The sequence below is a fragment of the Mobula birostris genome, chromosome 2, assembly GCF_030028105.1.
Source record: "Mobula birostris isolate sMobBir1 chromosome 2, sMobBir1.hap1, whole genome shotgun sequence".
Lineage (NCBI taxonomy): Eukaryota > Metazoa > Chordata > Chondrichthyes > Myliobatiformes > Myliobatidae > Mobula > Mobula birostris.
In genome coordinates this window covers 55310099-55335212 of record NC_092371.1, presented here as the reverse complement: position 1 = coordinate 55335212, position 25114 = coordinate 55310099, and the positions used below count along the sequence as shown (strand labels likewise).

The following is a 25114-nucleotide window of genomic DNA, read 5'->3' as shown; positions in this document are numbered from 1 at the left end:
ACTCACTGAGCTAACTCTGCTTTCCCCCCCCTAAATTTGGCCATTTAGTAGTTAGTAGTAATTCCTCATATTGTACTGAGTGATAGACAGTCTTATTAGTTAAACTAATTAGACTTGACATTTGGTTGGTTAGTGCCACAACGGATACTGAGTTTGTGTGACCTTAGTTCTCTTTGCAATTTTCCCCTTGGATTTAAAGAAAGTGCCTTTCAAGATTCCAGAGGTTGTACTTTTTTACTCTTTCTACTCCTTTCTCTGAACCATGTTTAATTAAATGAGGATATAACATTGCATATCTTATATTTTGTCTATTTTAAATGTACTGGTTGGAGACAGCATATGGTCAGGTGATTTTGAAACCTGTTCTTGCTGCAACGACATCTTGAAATTATTGTCCTTTAAATAATCTGTGTGCTGAAGGTGGGAAAATGTGAGATAATTTACTTTGACAAGAGACAACGAGAATGGTTAAGGTGTTCATATTATAGTTAATAAGATGCAAAAATGTAGATACAGTGTACTGTTTGGACCAGCAAAATATTTGGAAGGCTGAAGAGTTATTGACCCTAATGGGAAGGAGGTTAGTCTTCAAGAACAAGGAAATCCTGTAAAACTGTTAAAATCTCACCTGGAACATTTTGTATTGGTTTCTATACTAAAGAAAGAAATGTATGGCTTGTAAGCAATAAATTGTAAATTGACACTATTGATTTGTAGGAGAGGGTCATGTCCAATGAGGGGGTGGGAGGTAAAGGTTTAGCAAAAAGAATGGTGTCATTGAAATGCAGACAGTTTGAGAGGGTATTTACTGGATAGAAGATGGAAAGCTACTTTTTCAGTCTGGTGAATCTAAAAATGGGGGCATACTCCAGGTTAAGGAAAAAGAGTGAAATAGATTTTTCCTTGTGTTCAAGGGAATGAAGGGATTTTGGAATGCCATATTAATCTTGGATTTATGGAATGGAGTAGCATGGTTTGGAATGACCGAACTCTCCTAAATTTTTGCTTTGTTACTCTGACTTTGAGATCAACTATGAATTACATAGAGATCAAAGCAAGAACTACACAAGCTGGAAATGTAAAATGACGAAAGCATTGGGACACTGAGCAGTCCAGCCACATACTGTGGCAAGAAAGAGTTAACGTTTTGGGTTTGGGACCCCTTCTCAGAATGGGTCCCAGCAATGTACTTGGTTTACTTGCTTAAAGGTTGTTGGTCGCAGTGTGGTGGTTTCTGGATTGAGGTGAGCAAGTACAGATTGAGCATCTCGTTTGCAGACGTTCTGTATTAAATCTACAGACTTGTCTGACGAGAGGCCTTTGACCTTGCATGTACATACTGTGGAGCACATTTTTCATTTGTGTTGCAACATTAGACATTTTGCTTTGTTAAATATCATTGATCTGAACCAATAAAGGATAATGTTCATTTTGTTCATTTTGTCAAAGTAGAAGCATGTTTCTTGTATGTAGAGCCACTTCTTTTGGTATGCAAGACTGATTTTTTTTTTTTCTCCACTTTATTCTTTCACTAGAATTCAGAAGCAACAACAATATCTGTCAATAAACAATCGAAAGGATGATATGGAAATCCCATCACACTACCGTCACTTGTTACGGGAATTGAATGAACAGCGGCAGCATGGCATCCTTTGTGATGTGTGCATCATTGTCGAGGGGAAAATCTTTAAAGCACATAAAAATGTTCTGCTTGGTAGTAGCCGCTACTTCAAGACTTTGTACTGTCAGGTGCAAAAGATGTCCTCTGATCAGGCTACTGTGACTCATTTGGACATAGTCACTGCGCAGGGTTTCAAAGTAATCATAGATTTTATGTACTCAGCGCACCTAGCGTTGACAAGCAAGAATGTCATTGAGGTGATGTCAGCTGCAAGTTATCTGCAAATGACAGACATAGTTCAGGCATGTCACAGTTTTATCAAGGCAGCTTTAGATATCAGCATAAAGACTGAACCATCAGAGGATATTATGGAGTATGATATGGGAGCTCCCTCGAGCAGCAGCATTGATGTTGTAACCCCAGTAGCAGTGGGCAGGAGTAGCTCTCCTTGGTTAGAAAGGCGACGGACAAGCCCAGCAAATTCTTCTGGAGATTCAGCAATTGCAAGTTGTCATGATGGCGGAAGCAGCTACAGCAAAGAGGAACACGAGCAGAAAACTGACAGTCATGATGACATCTCTTCACAATCACTCTGGTCTAGTGACATTGGTTACAATTCATTTAGAGTTAAGGAGGAACAGATATCTCCTTCACATTATGGAGGTGCTGAACTGAGAGAAACCCACCTTGGAAAGAGCAACACTTCAGCACAAACTGGATTTTCTGATCAGGTCCCTGAGGGATGGCAGCTATCTGGCAGGAAAAAGAATCGCAAAAACAAACAAACAGTGCGCCACATTACACAGCATGTTGAAGTGGACAGCAGACCCAGCTCTCCAATGCCATCAATGCTAACTGTTGGTGGATGGCCATACAGTAGCCGTGATGGGACAGGTAAGCAAAATGTTTGTATGCGCTTTTATGGAGACATGTACTTAAAAGTTAATGACCATTTTTGGATCATCGGATATTATACCAAAGAAGATGGCTGTTCACCTCTCAGAATCAGGTTTAATATCATTGACATATGTCATGAAAGTAGTTGTCTTTGTCGCAGCCGTACAATGGAATAAGTAATGGAAAAATAACCTATTACAGTAAGTATATATATTTAAAGTAGCTAAATTAAATAAATAGTAGAAAAATAGAAATAAAAAAGTAATGAGGTAATGTTCATGAGTTCGATGTCCATTCGGAAATTGGATGGTAGAGGGGTAGCTTATTTAAGGAGTAATGTAAACAGTCTTGGTCCAAAGGGATAATTTTCTTACGGCGCTTTATTTATTCAGATATGAAATGTCCTTTGTGTCTCAGTTGTAAGTCAAAATATTAAATGACCAAATTTTTAGCTTGGAGAAGCTTTGCAAGGTCTTGCTGTGAATTCACTGCATTTTGAAGTCCCCTTGCCAATTCAAGGTCTATTATTTCAATTGACATTGAAAGGAGTATGTGGGGTGATGGTTCTTTATCCTATATTATTATTTTGCCACTGGAGTGGTTGAGTAGTGTTGCAGGTTGTCTGTAAACATACCTAAATTTTTGTGTGTTTTTTCATAGACATGAGTTCACTCTTGTCGCTTGCAGTTGATTTAGACATGGGTGATATGCTGGGGGTTTAAATTTGCAGATTGAGGGATAGTGCTAATTCATTTCAATTGTAGTTGCATTTGTTAACTTTCAGTTATTCAAGACAGTTCCAATACTTTCTTAAAACAGCTGTTTTTCTTCATTAATCTTCATTTTTACTGAAATCTCACGAGTTAAGTGACAAGTTTTCAAGGATGTACAGAACGGAAATAAAGCTAATAACTGCAGTTAGTGGAATCTGAAATATACAAATATGAAATGCTGGAAATAGTAATTAAGTCATGCAGCATCCATGGAAGCAGAACAGTAGTAGTCCTTCAGACTTGTCAGATGAAGTTGGAAATCAAATGTGTTTTTAAGTTGGAGAAGAAGGATAAGAGTGGAAAGGAGGAGGGCAGTTACAAGGAAAAAAATTATGCAAATGGTGGTTATACTAACCAAATGGGTGGTGGAATCATGCTAAATTACAACTGATCTCTGGCTGAGGTTTAAATACTAATGATGGTGAATCAGGTTTACTATCACTGGCATATGTCATGAAATTTGTCTTTGCGGTAGCAGTACAATGCAGTACATAATGGAGAGAATAAAACGTGAATTGCAGTAAGTACATATGTTAAATAAATAGTGAAAAAATAAAAAAAGTAGTGAGATAGTGTTCATGTGTTCAAGGTGAATGTCCATTCAGAAATGGATGGCAGAGGGAAAGAAGCTGTTGCAGAACAGTGGGGGAGAGAGGAAGAAGAAACAATCCTGATGCAGACACTGCACGAAAATAATCAGAGGGTTGTGCACAATCTGTGGGGAGAGAAAAATGGTTAAACTTTTGGGTTCAGTGTAGTGTCTAAAGGGCAGATGTGTGCCTTGATAGAACACGACTATTCAGGCTTGTGTTGGCCTTAAACATCATCCAAAGTGGGATAGAGAGTTGAAAAGCAACTTAGTATGCGTTAGTGGTGGAGAGTAGAAATTTTTAGGGTGTTTTAGTAGGTGCTGATCAGGTGGTCAGCTTTGACTTGAATGATGAAGGACTGTTGGAAAGCTATGTTAAGAGTCTTTTAAATGCCTCTGATGTACCAGCCTCCGCTGCCATCTCTGACAGCATATTCCAGGCATTCACCACATGGCGTGTGGTGGGGGAGGGGGATAACTGGCCTTGCACATCTCCCTTGAACTTTTCCCCTTCATTTTAAATGCATGTGCTCTCTTTATAGCACATGCCCTCTTATCCAGTCTGAAAGCCCCTTCTGCACCCTCTGCAGAGCCTCCACATTGACCAGATTGAAAGGAGTTCTCCAGATGTGGCCTAACCAGAGTTTTATAAAACCACAACATAATTTCCTAACTTTTGAACTCAATGTCTCAAACAATAGAGGCAAACATGCTTTTGTTATCACCGTCTCATGGCTGCAGTATTTTATATCTGACCCAGTTGGATTTCTGGTTATTGATGGTAATCAAAATGTTAATAGTGGGACTGAAGATGTTAATTCTGTTGAATGTAGATAGTGGATTCTCTTGTTGGACATTGAAATTGCATAGCAATGTTTTTAGCAGGAATATTAGTTTCCACTTATCAGGCTTTAATGTTTCCTTCCTTCTGTTTTCGGTTATCCTGTTTGTTTCCATACAAATCAGCTCCCATGAAGAAACCACCCTCATCCAGAGCTACCTGTGTCATTCGATCTTTGTTCTTCCTCTCCCCTATTTCCATTTGTTCATTCTATCTTTTCTTTTTTTCTACAAGTTAAGGTCTTTGGTCTAACTTTTCTCAATCTTTGAGAGGTAATCAACCTGAAGCTCTTGATCACCTGATTTTTTTCAAGATTTTTGTACTTCAAATCAGCATTTGTACTCTTACCTAATTGTATACTTAAACGTGTGAACTATGGGTTTAACAACATAGCTGTTGGATATTTTTACAGTTTAAAATTTAAAGTGTATGGGAATGTATTTGCCCATATTTACTGCAAATTAAGATAATTCTGTACTCATAATTAAAGAATAATGAGGCATTCATTTCTTGTCCATTTGTGCTTTCGCCAGCTGCCTGTTTTGAATTGTCTCAGTTAATTACTTTACATTCAGAATTTCTCAAAGGTAAGTCGGAGCTTGAGAGGTTAACTTCTGGGGAACTTTGCTGTTTCCCCTCCTGGTTTCGAATACACCACTAGGAGGATGGTTTATTAGCCATTTTTAATATTTTGAAATTTGATTCATTCTTCCTGGGAATTGGGTGTAATTGTTATGCTTGTTCCTATTTTTATAGTCCAACCTGATTTGGAAAGTAATATGAACAGTTATCTCCAGGAAGTGACGATAATACTATTAATGATGCCTAATTTTTCACTAGTCATCAAATTTAAAGAACAGCAAAAGCTGTAATGCGAAACAAAAGTTGAAAATGGTGGAAACACTTGGCAGGTCAAGCTGCATATGTAGAAAAGAAGAGTTAATGTTTCGGGTTCATGAGGTTTTGATCTTTCATCTGATGAAAGGTAATAAACCTGATGCGTTTAACTCTTTCTCTCTAAAGTTCTGAAAATTTTCAGCGTATTGTTCTGCTTATGTTATTCAATCTGGATTTATCCTTCGTATATTGTTATTTTTGCAGCGTGGTGTATACTTGCACTAAATTCATTGTCTTGTTCTATCCATTCCCTTTACTCTTCCAGAATGGTCAGATCGGTGATATGAATGCAAATAAATAAGCAGCTGGTTTTAAAAATTAATAACTACAATGCAAATATACTGTCAATGGAATTATTTAGCAGTACAATCAAGGCAGCATCTACTGGAGTTTTTTTTGCAAAATGAGTGCTTCCATCAAGTTACATTTTAAGGGGGAAATTGGAGGGAGTACGTAAAAGATCAAAGATGGTTGAAGGAATGCTTGCATCTCCCTTCGAAAGTAAATGTCATGAAATAAATGCCCATGGCAAATTTAAAGTGTCTGAAGATTGCTTCAGCATAAGTGTTGAGAGGGTGACCTGTTTCTGCCTGCCGAGTACATCAGTGTATACTCAACTGTAGGGCTGCAGATCCAGTTGCACTTGAAGCCTGGCTGAGCCAGGATAACTGTAATATTATCATTTTCTAACTAATTATTTAGACCACAGTCAGTTGCAAGTTCAATGACTTATCCACATCAATTTTGGTTTTTATAATGGAGAAGCTTTACACCATCCTCAGTCAAAGTCTCAGAGTCAGAGGCAGTTGTCTATTTCACTGTCGCCTAAGGGATTTAGTTCTTTGTTATATGCCTGGACCAAACCTAGTTGATGTGGGGGAATTAGAGATCAGGCCAGAGACCAAGTCTCTGCTCCATGTTCAAAGCCCAGCCATGGGACGTCTGTGATTGGACATTAAATGTCAGGCCGCCAGAAAGTGGATGAATGAACCCTGGAGTAGCCCCAAAGCCGTGCTTATCAGTTCATCATATTAGTGGCATGGAGCACAGCAGCCGGAGCAGTCTTCATAACCTTAATTCCATGGAGAATGAGTGAAGTTAGCTCTTCTCCCGACCAACTCCCTGACTTTTCAGTCTGGGCCGGTGTTAAGATTGACCCAACAATGAACAGCGAAAGGCTCTGCACCCTGGACAGAGGAGTGAAGATCATGGAGAGTGAGCAAAATCAGTTCTCGCCTTTGATCTGGGCCAGCGTTTAAATTGTCTAAAAAGTGAATCGTACCTTGCACTAGGACCCAGTAACTGCGAAGGGCTGAATTGGAAGCCCGTAAGTAGAGGCCTATTGGCTGCAGCCAAGACTCACAATTTTTGTGAGTTTGCTGGTGGTGGTTGAAGGCCCAATATCTGCAGGTCTGAATCTGAGTCTGCTGGGGGTCTGACCTGAGGTTAAAGGACTGTTTATGTACATGGGTGGGATGGAGGGACAGGACTTGTTTTCTTGCTTGTTGTCTTCTGTGTTGTTCTGCTGGCCGTTGTGGGCATTTGGCACTGGAATGTGTGGCAATACTGCTGAGCTGTCCCCAGCACATCCTCAGGTGTGTTGGTTGTTAATGCAAATGGTGCATTTCACTGTATGTTTCTTTTTAGCATACATGTGACAATCTTGAATCGTGTTTTGCCTGTACAAAGAATCAGAATCAGGTTTATTAGCACCAATGTGTGACATGAAATTTGTTAATATAGCAGCAGTTCAATGCAATACATAATCCAGCAGAGGAAAAAAAAATATAAAATAAAAATAATAAGTAAATGGGTAAATCAATTACATATATTGAATAGATTAAAAAACGTGCAAAAACAGAAATACTGTATATTTAATAAAAAAGTGAGGTAGTGTCCAAGGATTCAGTGCCCATTTAGGAATTGTATGGCAGAGGGGAAGAAACTGTTCCTGAATCGCTGAGTGTGTGCTGTTAGGCTTCTGTACCTCCTACCTGATGGTAACAGTGAGAAAAAGGCATGCTCTGGGTGCTGGAGGTCCTTAATAATGGACGCTGCCTTTCTGAAACCATGTTTGAATTGGCCAGTTACCATTTCTACTGAGCTGTTTCAGTGTCTGTAAAATGATGAACATTGATATTATTACTAGTGTACAGCAGATTAAAATACCTGTTGAAAAGTCAATCAGCCAGAACTTTTGTGTTCACTGGGATGGTCTAGGCATGTATAAAATAACTAAATTTGAGGATGAAGTTGAAATAGACAACTGCCCCTGAGGAGAGCATAAAGCATCCATTTATATAAAACTGAACATGCTCTTGACTATGGTGCAAGTGCACAGAGACCAATATTTAGTGGAGGGCAATCATCTCTCCCATGAGCATCGTTGTAGTTTTCATCTAGTCATATTCGCCTCCACTGATCATCAGGTCAGGAGGAGGATTAGGTGTTGAATTAATTTAGTGCCATTTGAAATTCTTCACCTTTTCCTTGCTGATCAAATGAGAAATTCATAGAGTCGACATTTTGGGCTGTGTCCCTTCATCAGATCCTGATGAAAAATCTTGACCTGATATGTCAACTGTTTATTTCCCTCCATGGATGCTGCCAGACCTGCTGAGTTCCCGCTATATTTTGTGTGCTTTACTCATGATTTCCAGCATATGAAGAATCACCTGTGTTTCCAGTGAAAGATTCTTGTCTGCTAATATGAATAAATATCTGAGAATCTTTTGGACAGACTAGCTAATGAACAGGAGATGTATTAAGTTACATTGAGTTACGTTGGTTTCTGGTATTAAAGCAGCCATGCTTATGATTGGAGTTAAAGGATTAGAATGTAGGAAATGGTATTCAAATCACCCAGGGGTGTGGGCTAATTTGCAAAGCATAATGCTCATTTTATGTTTTTCTATACAATGTTATTTCAGAATAAATGTTTACAGTTTGTGGCTATTTTCGTTGGAATAATCATCATTTGAGTTGATAAATAATATGCTATTGCTCAAGTCTAGTGAAATCTTTCAGTATGTGGATTTTAAAAGCTAATTTAAATCAGAATAGATGTAGAAATTTTATGGAAACTTACTAGTGTAAGGTGAGTGGTAGAATCTGGAAAGAGTTGAAGAGAATGGAGAATAAAAAATGGGACTGATAAAGGGTTAGTGTAAATTGGGTTTCAAGTTTGATGCAGTCTTAGGGCCTAGTACCATGCTAATCTTTCTTTCACCGTCTGGGATTATTTATAGAATCTCCAGATTTTCCTCATTTTTATACTCAAATTATTTTTGACCAATTTGTGAATGTGTTGGTAATCTTGTATGTTTTGGCAGTTGCTTTTGGCACATTCTTGACGTCCCAAGCAGTGTACAATACATAATTTGTATATTTTAATTTGAATGTGGTGTAAAGCAATTCACCAAAGGCTTAATTGGTTTGTGTCAGTTGATTGGCTGCTGCAACGCCTGGAGGTGTGCAAGAGAAGACGGGTGCTGGGAGTAGTAAGATGTTGGAAAAATCTGGGAGCAACTTAAAGGACAGTGAAAGACCCTATGAATATGTTAAAGTATCTTGCCCATTGTGGTTGAGACCCAGTAGTGCCAATGAGAGATGGCCTTGCATATCATTTTTCTGGATGCATGTTTGGAATGGCGAATGTAGCTTTTTTTAAACAATATGACATTGCAACTTATTGTTCTGCCGCCTCCTCTTCCCCCTCCCCCCATTGTCATGAAAAATTGTGTACTTTTCCTACTTTATTCCACTTCCTTATTATTTTGAAACTACCAGTTTATTAGTTTCGAATTCAAATGCTGCATACCTGAGTCCTCCATTAAGGTACTCGAAGCTTACTGTTCTGCCAAATCCTTAGGGCAGCGGTCCCCAACCACCGGGCCGCAAAGCATGCGCTACTGGACTGTGAGGAAACGATATGAGTCAGCTGCACCTTTCCTCATTCCCTGTCATGCACTGTTGAACTTGAACATAGGGTTGCCAACTGTCCCGTATTTGCCGGGACATCCCGTATATTAGGCTAAATTGTCCCATACGGGACCACCCTTGTCCCATATTCCCCCCGCTAAGGTAGACCATTCCCATGAAACCTTTCGTGCCAAAATGGCGTAAAGCGAAGAAGCAATTACCATTAATTTATATGGGAAAAATTTTTGAGCGTTCCCAGACCCAAAAAATAACCTAACAAATCATACCAAATAACACACAAAACCGAAAATAACACTAACACATAATAAAAGCAGGAGTGATATGATAAATACACAGCCTATATAAAGTAGAAATAATGTATGTACAGTATAGTCGGGAAGACGAAGGCAAAACCGACTTGTGGGGAAAATATCGGCACGTATGCGCATACACAGGTGCCCACGCAAGGCTTCATGGTCATGGTAGTCTTTCCTGGGGTAAAGTGTTCCGGGATTTGACTGCTACTTTTGTCCCTTATTTGGGAGTGAGAAAGTTGGCAACCCTAACTGTAAAAGACATATTGAGGTGACCCTACTTGAACACCCCCCCCCCCCACCACCCCCGGTCGGCTGGTTCGCAAGAATATTGTCAATATTAAACCGGTCTGCGGTGCAAAAAAGTTGGGGACCCCTGCCTTAGGGTATCCATTCTAATGTTCCCTTGTGCCTCAGTGCCACAGTTGGTTTGAATAATATCTTGTACATCTCCTTCAGAATATTTTGACTGGTGAAAGGCTAGCCCTGCTGTCTACTGCTTTGTTCACTTTTTGTTTTTTTAATCCAAATTTTCTAATTGAAATTTCTTCACTAATTCTCTCTCACAGATCTTGTGGCGTATAGTAGTATATACTTGCATATTTTCTGTTTATATAATTATAAATTCTTACTGTGATGCTGTAAGCCTCCCTTTTTCAAAACAAAAGCTCAAAGCCTTCTGCTTCATGAAATTACGAGAGGAATGAATTGCATGTCATTTGCCTTTGTTATGCATCCCTCAGTGTAACATGGCCAGCTCCCACTGTTTCAATTAAAAACGAAATTATCTTAGTGGGATGTTTGTACTGAGTTTAGTTTCAGCAATAGAGTGTTAGCACACAAGCATAAAATTAATTAAATTACTTTTCCCTCTTGCATATTTCCCTCAGGTGGGATTTGAACATAAAAAGCCTGGTCTTTATTGATATTTGGTTAGAGATTGTCTGTGGATAAAATATATTTGAATAAGTGATATAATGTTAAATTTGAATGCACACTTTAGTGTAAGTAAATGAGTTTTTTAAATTAGCAATGCATCTTTTGAGCTGCTGAAGGCTTTCTCTCCAGCTCGATAGAAGTGACTTTACCTAGGTTTCAATTTTGTTAGGAAAGCTGGTGTTCTAAACTTAGTTTAGTTAATTAAGATAGTATTTTAAAGATGTAATTAATATTTCCCTTATTCTCTGTTCACTTGTGACATGTATTAATTTGCCTGTGGAGTGAAAAGGAAATAGTCTGTTAAGTAGGTCTTAACTTGTACTGCTTTAGAGCATGTTCTCAGATTGTACATATGGAACAGTACAACTTGACTGATCTCTGTACATTGGTTCTTGGAACAATTTTATTAAAAGTAAATTAATTCCAATGCCATTTGGAGCAGTGAAGATTTCAAGACTGCCAATTTACATAGTGGATGGCAATTGATAGACAAAAAGTTGTGTAGTAGTATTATTCAGGTAGAAGTAATCCTTAGAATTTGAAGATTCTTGTAATGTCATCTGTTAATAGCTTGATTAAATAAAGGATTTTGTTTTGATGAGCAACTCTTCCTCTCTCCACTTTGACTACCTAATATTTTTCTTCAGTTGCCTACCCGAGCAATTCCTTTCATAACTGTCCATTTCTTACTGTTTTTTAAAAAATTGTGTTGACTAATTAGGCTCTTATTTTTCCCTTTTGCCTGCTTCTCACTTTTTCACCAAGAGCAAATCAACTTCACTTCTCAACTCAATAAACCCCTTAGTGAAATTAAATTAGGCTAATTTGCCGTGGATGGTCCCAAGCTCACCTCTGAAAAGAGGAGGATTGAGCTTAGAGCTAGCAACCCCATCCTGTAAAAACCCAGAGCTGCAGAAGCGACAACAGAAGCTCCAAAGATCTCATCCCTGGGAGAGGAAGGATCTTCACCTAGAAGCCATAGATGGTCTACACCTGGGGATAGTTTAAAAGACTGGTAAGCTGTTTTTGGGTCTATGTCCCAGTGGTGGTGATGGGCTGAAAAAGAATTTCAGTGAGATGTAGTAAGGAGGGAGAGAGAAACCGGGGAATTATAGACCGATTAGCCTAACGTCGGTGGTGGGGAAACTGCTGGAGTCAGTTATCAAGGATGTGATAACAGCACATTTGGAAAGTGGTGAAATGATCGGACAAAGTCAGCATGGATTTGTGAAAGGAAAATCATGTCTGACGAATCTCATAGAATTTTTTGAGGATGTAACTAGTAGAGTGGATAGGGGAGAACCAGTGGATGTGGTGTATTTGGATTTTCAGAAGGCTTTTGACAAGGTCCCACATAGGAGATTAGTGTGCAAACTTAAAGCACACGGTATTGGGGGTAAGGTATTGGTGTGGGTGGAGAGTTGGTTAGCAGACAGGAAGCAAAGAGTGGGAATAAACGGAACCTTTTCAGAATGGCAGGCGGTGACTAGTGGGGTACCGCAAGGCTCAGTGCTGGGACCCCAGTTGTTTACAATATATATTAATGACTTGGATGAGGGAATTAAATGCAGCATCTCCAAGTTTGCGGATGACACGAAGCTGGGTGGCAGCGTTAGCTGTGAGGAGGATGCTAAGAGGATGCAGGGTGACTTGGATAGGTTGGGTGAGTGGGCAAATTTATGGCAGATGCAATTTAATGTGGATAAATGTGAAGTTATCCACTTTGGTGGCAAAAGTAGGAAAACAGATTATTATCTGAATGGTGGCCGATTAGGAAAAGGGGAGGTGCAACGTGACCTGGGTGTCATTATACACCAGTCATTGAAAGTGGGCATGCAGGTACAGCAGGCGGTGAAAAAGGCGAATGGTATGCTGGCATTTATAGTGAGAGGATTTGAGTACAGGAGCAGGGAGGTACTACTGCAGTTGTACAAGGCCTTGGTGAGACCGCACCTGGAGTATTGTGTGCAGTTTTGGTCCCCTAATCTGAGGAAAGACATCCTTGCCATAGAGGGAGTACAGAGAAGGTTCACCAGATTGATTCCTGGGATGGCAGGACTTTCATATGAAGAAAGACTGGATGAACTGGGCTTGTACTGGTTGGAATTTAGAAGATTGAGGGGGGATCTGATTGAAACGTATAAGGTCCTAAAGGGATTGGACAGGCTAGATGCAGGAAGATTGTTCCCGATGTTGGGGTTGTCCAGAACGAGGGGTCACAGTTTGAGGATAGAGGGGAAGCCTTTTAGGACCGAGATTAGGAAAAACTTCTTCACACAGAGAGTGGTGAATCTGTGGAATTCTCTGCCACAGGAAACAGTTGAGGCCAGTTCATTGGCTATATTTAAGAGGGAGTTAGATATGGCCCTTGTGGCTACGGGGGTCAGGGGGTATGGAGGGAAGGCTGGGGCGGTGTTCTGAGTTGGATGATCAGCCATGATCATAATAAATGGCGGTGCAGGCTCGAAGGGCCGAATGGCCTAGTCCTGCACCTATTTTCTATGTTTCTATGTATGATTGATAAGTTTGTGGAAAATACAGAAGTTGTTGGTGGTGTGCCTAGCATGTGAGGTTGTTTAGGGTTGCAGTAGGATATAGATAGCTGGCATGGAGCACTGGTACATGAAATTTAATCTTGACAGGAGGGAGGTGATGTACTGTATTTTAAGAAGTCAAATAAGAGAATGAACACTGAATAGGTGGTAAGGAACGTTGATGAACACAGGGAACTTTGGTGTTCAAGTGTTGTAATTGTGACAGTGGCGACTACAGATAGGATAGTGATGCTTTGGCATGCTTGCTTTCATTGATAAGGCATGAAATGTAAAAAATAGGATTTTATTGAAACTTGACAAAATGTTGGCTAGCATAAATTTTAAATGAGAAGAATCCATTTGCATTGGGGAGTGCATAGGAGATTCACTGGCATGTTGACTGGGTTAGAGGACTTCAGTTATGGGCAGAGATTAGATAGGCTGGGTTTTAAGGTGAGAGGAAGGAGATCTAAACTGAATTTGAGGAGACATTTTCTTTACACAGTGGCTGATATCTGGACCTCATTGTCATATAAACATAGAAAACCTACAGCACCATACAGGCTCTTCAGCCCACAATGCTGTATTGAACATGTACTTAGAAGTTACCGACGGTTACCCGTAGCCCTCTATTTTTCTAAGCTCCATGTTCCTATCCAGGAGCCTTTTAAAGGACCCTATTGTATCTGCCTCCACCACAGTTGCTGGCAGCCCATTCCACGCACTCACTATTCTCTGTGTAAAAATAATTTATCCCTGACATCACCTCTGTACCTACTTCTAAGCACCTTAAAACTGTGCCCTCTCGTGTTAGCCATTTCAACCCTGGGGGAAAAGCCTCTGACTATCCACACAATCAATGCCTCTCATCATCTTATACACCTCTATCAGGTCACCTGTCATCCTCCATCACTCCAAGGAGAAAAGGCCAAGTTTACTCAACCTGTTCTTGTAAGGCATGCTCCCCAATCCAGGCAACATCCTTGTTAATCTCCTCTGCACCCTTTCTATTGTTTAGAAATGTAATCAGATCCAATCACATTTAAAAGAAAATTTGGTAGATACTTAATAGGCAATGCATAGAAGGATATTTTTCTAATGTGGGCAAATGGAATTATTGTAGAGATGCAAAATGGTCATTTTCTACCTGGTAGAGAGCCCTTTTCTCTACAGCTTTGATTGTAAGGTTATGGAAATTCAGAATTAAGAGCAAGAATTATGAAGATCCGCAGCATAAAGCAGTGAAGCTTAAATTTGTGCATGAATTTATTGGGAAAATTTGAAATTTCCATTACTTCATGTCCTTTACTGAGTAAATTGATTTTGTTGATGTTGAGACATGCTTTGCTATATGCATTTGGTGATGGAGAGTTGTCAAATATTTTTCAGTAGATAACACCTCTCATGTCAGAGCATCAAGTGGAGGCAAGATAAATTGCAACTTCTGAAGGCATTTGGCTTCTCTAATTTTCATGCTTGGTCCTTCTGAAGTTCCTTGATCTATTTTCAACCGATTTAATGGCATCTTAAGAGATGTAATTCAAAATGGAATGCTGTAACTTCAGATGCAACAATATTGGAATTAAAGGAGTAAAGAAAATTAAATGTCTGGAGAAAGACTAATTTTAAGATTGAATATTGTTCTACTTGGTAAGATAGGTTGTAGAGAGAGGATGTTGAAAGCTTCCTAGCCAAGGTAGATGTAGCTCTTGAAGCAAAGTGAATGTTGGAGCAGCCTGGTGTTCTGAAATTGGAGAGGAGAAGGCTGAAAGCTCTAAGGACTGATTGGTGTCAGATAGGGGGTCAAAGGAGAGGCCATAAACAGGGGATGTGAAGGGGAATAATATTCGGAAGGGGCATAGAACTATGTCCTTGAAAGAAAGAGAATGAAGTTATTCTATATAAGTAAGTCATTATAAAACTGATGCTTATTTCTTCGATAAATGATAAAGATTTTGTACATCTTTTTACTATAGAATTTTATAGTAAAAACATTTACACTATGGTAAATGGTAGTAGCCAATGTTTTTGAAGTTTCAATTATTTAGGGAAAAGTGATCTGGAATGTTATCAGCCTTGCTATAAGCCTGGTAGTAAATTGGCAGTCCTTTAACACTACAGTAGATTTGCATAACTGGATTTTGAATATTGTGACTAAGCACAGCTTCAGTGCCGTATTCATGTTTGCTGATGACACCACTTTTGTAGGCCAAAGCAAAGGTGATAAATCAGCATATAGGAAGGAGATTGAAAATCTGGCTGAGTGGTGCCATAACAACAGCATCTTATTCAATGTCGGTAAGACCAAGGAACTGATTTTTGACTTCAAGAGAAGGAAACCAGAGATCCATGAGCAGGTCCTTGTTGGAGGGTTAGCAACTTTAAATTCTGAATTATTATTTCAGAGGACCTGTCTTGAGTCCAGCATGTACAGTTGCAGGAAAAAGTTTGTGAACCCTTCGCAGTTACCTGGTTTTCTGCATTAATTACTCATAAAATGTGCTTTGATCTTAATCTAAGTCACAATAATAAATAAATGCAATCTGCCTAAACTAATAACATACAACTGTGCTTTTCATATCTTTGTTGAACACATTGTTTAACTGTTCACAGTCCAACCTGGGAAAAGTTTGTTAACCTTGTATTTAATAACTGGTAGAAGCTCCTTTAGCAGTAATAAGCTTCATAAAACTTTCCTTGTATCTTCTGATCAGATTTGCACAATGGTGCGGGGGAATTTTAGACCATTCCTCCATCCAAAAGTGTTTCAGTTCATCAATATTTCTGGGATACCTTGCATGAACTTCCCTCTTCAGGTCATACCACAGCATCTGAACTGGGTTAAAGTCTGGTCTCTGACTTGGTCATTCCAAAACATGAATATCTTCTTTTCAAATCATTCTGTTGTTAATTTGCTGTTGTGTTTCGGATCATTGTCTTGTTGCACCATCCAACTTCTGTTAAGCTTCTGGTGATGATTGCTACCCTGACGTTCTGCTGTAAGATGTCTTGATACTATTTTGAATTCATGGTTCCCTCAATGAGTGGAAGCTGGAATGTAGCTCTTGAAACAAAGTGAATGCAGACCCTGGATGCAGCAAAGTAGGCTGAAACCATGATGCTTCTTCCACCATGCTTCACAGTTGGGATGAGGTTTTGGTGTTGGTGTGCAGTGCCCACTTACTCTAAACATAGCAATGTGCATTTCTGCCAAAAGGTTCAACTTTTATCTCATCTGTCCACAGAACATTGTCCTCGAAGCATTGTGGAACATCCAGGTGGTCTTTTGCAAACTTCATGTGCAGCAATGTTTTCTTTTGGAGAGCAGTGGTTTCCTCTGTTGTCCTTCCATTAACACTATTCTTGTTCAATGTTTTTCTTATAGTGGACACATGAACAGAGACTTCAAGTTCTAGAGATTTCTGTGTGTCTTTTGCTGTTAGCCTTGGGTTCTTTTTCACCTCCTTCAGCATGGCATGTTATCCTAGTATGATCTTTGCAGGATACTCACTCCTAGGGAGAATTGCAACAATACTGAATTTCCTCCATTTGTAGACAGTTTCTGTTACTGTGGACTGATGAACACTCGGGTCTTCAGAAATGCTTTTGTGGCTTTTTCCAGCTTCATGCATCTCTGAACTCTTCTAAGGTCCCCTGAGAGTTGTTTTGATCAAGGTGTGGTGCATGTAAACAGATCTTTCTTGAGAAGAGCAGGACACCTCCACAACCCACATGTATAATTCATCTTGTTGATTGAAACACCAGACTCCAAATAGCTTTCGTAGAAGGCATTCATCTTCATCACCTGGTTTGAGCTTTGACTGCCATGGCCCACACCTGTTTTGGGTCAAGTTGATCAATTCATTGGTATTCATTTCCAGTTCTCTGGCTGCTGTCTCCATCATCATTCGTCTTTGCCTTCCACTTGCTTTCTTCCCTTCAATCTTTCCCGTAATTACCGTGCATTTTAACTCCTCTTTCCTAATCACATGTCCAGTGAAGTTACGTTGCTTTTTCATGATCTTATACATTATTTCTCTTTTTGTGTTTGCTCTGTTCGTAACATCCTTGTTAGATATTCGTTTCATCCATGATATTCTTTGCATCCTCCTCAAAAACCACATCTCCGCTGCTTCAATTCGTTTCCTCATGTTGCTAGATATTGTCCAACATTCTGAGCCATATAACGTAACTGGATAAACGTAACATTTCAGTACTCTGAGGTGGGTTGTCATGCCTAGTTTAGTATTGGTTAGTATACTCTTCATTCTCATAAAGGTGTCTTTTGCCATCCCTATTCTTCTTTTGATGTCCATGTCGTACCTGCCATCTGATCTCACTCAGCTTCCTAAGCAGCAAAAGTTCTGTACTTGTTTTATGTCTTCCCCGTTTATTTTCAGCCTGCAGATAGGATTCTCCTTCTTTTTGAATATCACCATACATTCTGACTTTTTGCAATTGATAAGACTCATTTTTGCACTTTCTTCAACAACTATATCAATTAAGTTTTTTTAGCTTTTCCTCCGTACTTGCAATTAACGGTGTCATCTGTATATCTGAAATTATTGATGTTTTCACAGCCAACTTTGATTCCCAAGAAGTCTCTTATTTTTTTGTAATATTGTTTTACTGTACACATTAAACAAATCAGGGGAGAAAACACACCCTTGTCTAACGCGTCTCTTGATTTTCGTAAAATGACTCACTTCTCCATCTATTCTTACAACGGCAGTTTGCTCCCAGTACAGATTTCCGATTAGGCGGAGGTCTTTAGAATCTGGATCTAGAGTTGTAGAAGGCATCACCCCAGATTTTCACATACTACTTTGAACCTAGACTGTAATTGTTTAAAGTGGTGTACTCAGTATTGACGAGAATACAATTGTTTGTGTTACTGGTTTAGGCAGTTTGTAAAGACTCAGCGTGACATTTGAAACTTTGACAATCTTCTATAGATGTGTAGTGGAGAGTATGTTTACTGGCTGTATTATGGCCTGGTATGGAAAATCCTGCAAAAAGTTGTGGATACAGCCCAGTCCACCTCAGGCAAAGCCATCCCCACCATTGAGCACATCTGCATAAAGGGTTGTGGCAGGATATCAGCATCCATCATCAAAGACTCCCACCACCCAGCACACGCTGTCTTCTCACTGCTGTTATCAGGAAGAAGGTATAGGAGCCACTGGATTTGTACCACCAGGTTCAGGAACAGTTATTACCCCTCAACCAACAGGCTCCTGTACCAAAGGGGATAACTTCACTCAACCTCATGTGCCCTGTCATTGAAATATTTCCACAACTTATGGACTCACTTTCAAGTACCCTTCATCTCATGTTCTTGTTATTTATTGCTTATTTATTTATTATTATTATTGTTTTTCTTTCCTGTATTTGCACTTTTTATTTGTCTTTTGCTCACTTGTTGAACCCCCAAGTTGGTACAGTCTTACATTGATTCTGTTACAGTTATTATTCTATTATAGATTTATTGAGCATGCCTGCAAGAATATGAATTTCAGGGTTGTATATAGTGACATGTATTTACTTTGAACTTTGAAAACCCCACATGACTCAAAAGAGTGCAAATGCCTGATGTACATCCAGTGGTTTGACACAATGACAAGCAGTGCAGAATAAATACTTGAAATGAATGAATTTGTATCTACATTAATATCCAGTTATCCTTCAGAAGGACCAATCCAGATTCTTTTCTACATTGAAGTTTGCTGTAATACAGTAGGTCTATGTTTGTTACAACATAATATAAAGCTCTGTAGCTTTTGAATTTGTAACAGCGAATTGTATTGTATCATTAACCCTATTGTTAATTGATAGTTTCATGTTTTCTATTTGCATTGCGTTATCATTTATGAGATGTTATATGTGATTTAACTTGACATAAATTTGCTGGAACCTTTCCACCCCCATCCAGGTTCCATGCTCAAAAGATTTGGAATTTAAGGGGCAATAACCAACTTGTAGACACTTACATAGAACTGTTACATTTGGAATTGTTGAAATTCCGATGTTGGTATGATTAACATCAATACAAATGCTGGGAACACTTAACTGTTCAGTCACCGTCAGTGAACAGGGTCAATGTTTGAACTATTTCCTCTGATTTCCCCCCCCCCCACCCCACTATTTTATATTTCTAGCATCTGTAGTGTTTTGATTTTCATTTGAGTCGAACATTTTTTTATACAAAAGCTGATGTAAAGTGGGAATGATGAAAACTATTGTGTAAACGCAAGCAACACACAATGCTGCAGGTCAGGTAGCATCTATAGAAAAGAGTATGGTCGTCGTTTTGGGCCGAGACCCTTCATCAGGACTGGAGACAAAAAAGAAGTCAGAGTGGAATTAAAATGGGTGGCCACTGGGAGATCCTGCCTTGTCTGGCAGACAAACATAGGTGCTCGGCGAAGTGGTCTCCCAATCCATTTTAATTCCATTTCACCTTCCCATTCTGACATGTCAGTCCATGGCCTCCTCTACTCTATTCTGTCTGGATAGCCTTCAACCTGATGGCATGATCATCGATTTCGCGAACTTCTGGAAATACCTGCACGATTCTCATTTCCCCCTCTCACCTCATCTCCTTACCTGCCCATCACCTCCCTCTGGTGCTCCTCCCTTTTTTTCTTTCTTCCATGGCCTTCTGTCCTCTCGTATCAGATTCCCTGATTTCCAGCCCTGTATGTCTTTCACCAATCAACTTCCCAGCTCTTTACTTCAATCCCCCCACCCCTATCCTGACTCCTAACTCTGATTCATCTTTTTTCTCCTCTAGTCCTGATGGAGGGTCTTGGTCCAAAACATCGACTACGCTTCTTTATTCATACGTAGATGTTGCCTGGCATGTTGAGTTCCTCCAGCATTTTGTGTGTTGCTTGGATTTCCAACATCTACAAATTTTCTCTTGTTTGTGTAAGCCTAAACTTTTGTGCAGGAACCAGAAGGTAGTGGTCTAGAATTACACGAACATTCTTAATGTCCTCAGAATTCTTATGTAACCTGATCATCTGTACTGACTGTAATGCAACAAAATGGAAAGCACACTGAGAATTATGGTGACATGGAAGAAGTGGACACTTATGCTTATCATACTAATTCCTGAACATCACTGAGAAATTTTTAAGGAACTGCTACAGTGTTCATATAGGTTGTCTTACAGCATTGTATTTGTTGTTGGAGCATGTTTATTCCCAAGATGGTTCATCAGAATAAATCAGACAGCTGGATGGGCAGTTCAGTCCAAATTATTTGCTTTTCTGGTATCATCTTGGAATGCAAAGATAAATTCAGTTACTTTTTCCTGCAACCCTGGGTTCAGTTCTGGCCCTGGTGCTGTCTATATATCTTCTCAATGGAACTGAGAAGGTTTCTTCTGGGTGAACCTGTTTGCACAGTATCCTGAATTTGTGGGTTGGTTTGTTATTTGACCACTGAGAAGTCCCTCATAGGATGCAACATATAGCTGATTCTTAATTTCTTCCTTCTGAAGTGCAGAACTGGTTGATTTTTTTTAAACTGAAGCTGAGCTTGTTTGTTCAGCTGCACTTTATACTTGTATTCAGGGGATCTGTATTTGCTGGTAAATCTTGAGATCACAGATGGTGATGACTTGTTGCTTTGAACCATGGTAGACCAAGACCAGTTCACTTCCATAGGTTCTTTCAAAAGCATAATTTACTATGTAGCCATTTCAGGGGAAAATTGAGAAGTGAGTGACCATGGTGCTCTTTGTTCAGACAAGCGTAGGTTTGGCTGTGAAACCTGATGTACCGTGCCAAACTTCAATGATCTTTCATTGCAAAGCACTGAGTATGTCTTTATTTTTCAATCCTAATGAAGGGTCTCAGCCCGAAGCATCGACTGTTTATTCCCCTCCATAAATGCTGCCTGACTTGCTGAGTTTCTCTAGCATTTTGTGTGTTGCTTAATATTTCCCATATCTGCATAATCTTTTGTGTTTATGACTTCTAGTTTCTTTCCAAGGCTCTTTTCATTTTTTCTTTGTGAGTTTAATGCATGGGTCGCATTTACTCTTTTGTCATTGAGAATGAATTAAATCACCAGAGTTTCAATTTTTTTTCTTGTGTGGTATTTGATCAAGTTACTGTTTTTATTTCATCAGGTATTGTCCTCCTTCCTTTGAAATCTATTATTTTTATACGTTGGAAAAACACATACTGACAAAGGGTTTAATAGGAATCTGGACCTCCATTTGCACTCAGGTTTTTTTCTAAGTGTATTTTGTCCATGCAGTCTTTCCCTGAACCCCATTTAAAAGCTTCAGTCAGATGTTGGATGGCATCAAGTCACAAAAGAGAAACTTTGTGTCTGATGAACAACCAATCTCCGCATCATCTTTTGATAAAATTGACCATTCATATCTTCATCTGACTAGATTGACTAAGCTACCTGCTTGGCTCCATTCTAGTTCTTCTGGCCAGAAGCACCCCATTCATGCCCATTGAGCAATAGACATAAAATCATCCATACCACTGCCTCTGGATTTCCAAGGAAAGAGCTTTGGTTGTCTTAAATTTCTCATCTATATGCAGTCAATTGGTATCACCAGAAAATGCAATGCTGGGTTGCTCACAGATGTGTCAATACCAAATTCCACCTCACCACTATCTTCTTTAGACTCCTTTGCTGTCTGACATGTAGTGCTGGTTGAACAGAAATTTCCACCCAACTAAGTATTAGTCAAGTTGAACGGTGCATAGTTAGTTCCCATCCTGCTAATGACCCATTCCCTCTGCAAGATTGCCTTGGATTACAAATATTAAATGTAGGAACACCCTACGTATGAGCTCCCATTATATTAAGTTTAGAGGTCCTACATACATAGACGTGTACATTTGTACATGTACAATATTTCTGTGAATGGTAGAACTAATTTTTCTCCTCTTAGGCTTTATTCTTTCCTATCAGTCTCGTGTACTTTTAAGTCTTTGTAATAAACTGAGGCTGTGGCCTGCTCAAACTGCTGTGATGCCTGGCTTTGTCTTTTGTTAAACTCCAATTCTGAAGATATTTGCTTACTTTTATTGTTAGCATGATTTGTTTTTTTTTCTCTCTGTGCACTTTGGGTGTTTGACGGTATTATTTTAATAGATTTGTTTGAGGTTTCTTTGTGGCTGCCTGCAAGGAGAAAGATCTCAAAGTTGCATAATGTATACATTGACAATAAATGTACTTTGAACTTGATGTTATTCATTACAAAACTGTTGAGGTATAATTTGCCTTATTGAATGATTTTAGTGCATTTCCTTATTTATGGACATCTTGGAAGTAGAGCCACTTCAATACTCAGGGATGGCCTATATCTGTCAACTGTCTGAGATTGAATTAGACTACTTACAAATGTTAAGCTTGACCCCAAGATTATTTTCTGATCTCAAACCTCTGTCATCACATGAGACACACATTTTTTGTTTTCAAGTAGGTTTTGACACCACCCTGAATTCATCAGGTGAAATCTCATCCATGTATTATCTTGACTTAATTATTCTTATGCTCACCTGGCCAGTTCCCCAGCTCGTTGTGTATTCACCTGTTGCTTTTAGCCAGCTGGACTACATTGATTCCTGATTAAGCAAGGCTCTGATTTTAAAATAAGTGTCTATATTTTCAATAACCTCTGACCTTGCCTTTTGTTTCTTGCCGTGACTTTACCCTCAAACGAGTTATCCCATGTTGGAGTTCTTTTAATTCTGACCGCATGTGCATTGCCATTTGTAATTGTCTCACTATTGGCAGCTGAATATTCCAAAATTTCTTCCAAAACCCCTCTACCTTCTATATTGATTTAAGGTGCTGGTTAAATCCAAATTCTCTACTGTGACTCAACAAATTGTCAGTGCTCTTGGAAAACATAAGGGTTTTCTGACTATGTTAAAGTTGTCATAAGCATCCAAGTTATTATTGGACTCTTCCGTGAGACGACAGAAGCATCTTTATAATTCTCAGGTTGGAGGAACAACGCCTTATATTCTGTCTGCGTAAGCCTCCAACCTGATGGCATGAACATCGATTTCTCGAACTTCTGGTAATGGTCCCCTCTTCTCCCCCTCTCACCATTCGTCATCCCCTTCTCCCTCCCTCTCCTTACCTGCCCATCACCTCCCTTTGGTTCTCCTCTTCCCTTTCTTCCATGGCCTTCTGTTCTCTCCTATCGGGCTCCCCCTTCTCTTTCCCTGTATCTCTTTCACCAATCAACTTCCCAGCTCTTTACTTTATCTCCCCCCCCCCCACCTTTCTCGGTTTCACCTATTACCTTGAGTTTCTCTCTCCCCTCCTCCACCTTTTAAATCTACTCATCTTTTTTCCTTCAGTGCTGTCAAAGGGTCTCGGCCCAAAGTGTCAACAATACTTTTTTCCGTAGATGTTACATGGCCTGCTGAGTTCTTCAAGCATTTTGTGTGTGTTTCCAGCATCTGCAGGTTTTCTCTTGTTTATAATTCTGTATTTGGAAACCACTTAAGGGACCAACGAGCAAAAAGGCCTCATATGCAGTTCTTTAAAAATACTTTATAAACTGTTCTAATGTTTGTTACTGTTTTTTCAAATTTTCCAATTTCTCATTTATCTTTTTGGCCTTGGAGTTGATTGTTCAGGTCACCAAAAATGCTGCTTCCTGGTGCAATTCCATCTCCCATTTACATCCTTGTAACCTATTTTCTCTCGGGTTCCCATTCTCCCTCCTGAATCTCGTGCCTCATCTCTACACTCGGGCAGTTTACAGTAAGCAGTTAATCAATGAGCATGTTTTTTGGGAAGTGGGAGGAAACTGCAGCGACTTGGCAACAATCCATGTGTTCACAGGGAGAGCATGTTATTTCTACATCAACAGCATGCAAGGTGGATTGTGAGGAGGCAGCAGTACTACCAGCTAAACTCTGACTTCCATGGTCACATAAAATTGTACTTGGTAGTCATGTACTTGCTGCTTTATTTGCAGTGTGTTTGGTTGAGTCAACATCATACACTCAACACATTATATTTTGTTCAATTTCAGCCTATTGTCATAAAATCTGGGAATACTAATATTCTGCTGCCTTCAGCAGAACTTTGCATTTCCAATTATTCGGTATGCCATTCTCATACTGAGCGCTATTCTGGTTCAATTTTAGGTGCCGTGATAAGCAAAACTGTTTAATAACAAATTAGGCATGGTTATTAATGTTTAGTGGGTGGCATACGGTCATATGGTGGTAATGCACGGGAAGAATTCTGCAGATAAATGTTCTAGTTCAGCAAGTTCCAAGAATTGGAAAAGTGGATGGATTGAATTGACTACCCTCAAATTTTCTCAAATTTGCCTTAGTAATAATGTACACTGTTAAGTTTTGTTTTGTAACCCTAGCAATCTGAATGGGGATTGTTTAAACTTTAAGTCTGTAATTGCTAGAAAACGAAATTTTAACTCTGATATAATTGTCCGCTTGTTAAAATCATAAATTTGTTTGGTATGACGTAATTGCCTCTAGTTGTTTGTGCAAGCACATAACTTAGTTGAAAAATTGATTAATACAGCACTTTAATTTTCAAAGTTCCATGAAATGTGGAAAAGCTCTTTAGTTTTAGTGTTACATATTTGCCACATGTGCATTTATTTTGTTTCATTGTGTCATTTTAATTCAGTTAGAATGCAGTCAGTTTCACAGCCATATATCAAATTTCTGTTAATTTTAATTATTGAATGACAAGGTTAGGAAAATTGTTTTTCATTTGAAGCTAGTGACTAGAAGAAATTAAGTTTCTGTTGAACTCT

The 25114-nt window shown here is 39.2% G+C and overlaps 1 protein-coding gene across 4 annotated transcripts in view; it reads left to right on the top strand.

Moving 5' to 3' along the window:
* The window catches only part of zbtb46 (zinc finger and BTB domain containing 46), a 77974-nt gene that overhangs the window by 17045 nt on the left and 35815 nt on the right, over positions 1-25114 (top strand). For all 4 annotated transcript variants that reach the window (XM_072241260.1, XM_072241288.1, XM_072241270.1 and 1 more), the window contains exon 3: positions 1536-2515. In XM_072241260.1, the coding sequence (XP_072097361.1) occupies positions 1536-2515 (980 nt within the window). The remainder of the gene's footprint in view (positions 1-1535; positions 2516-25114) is intronic.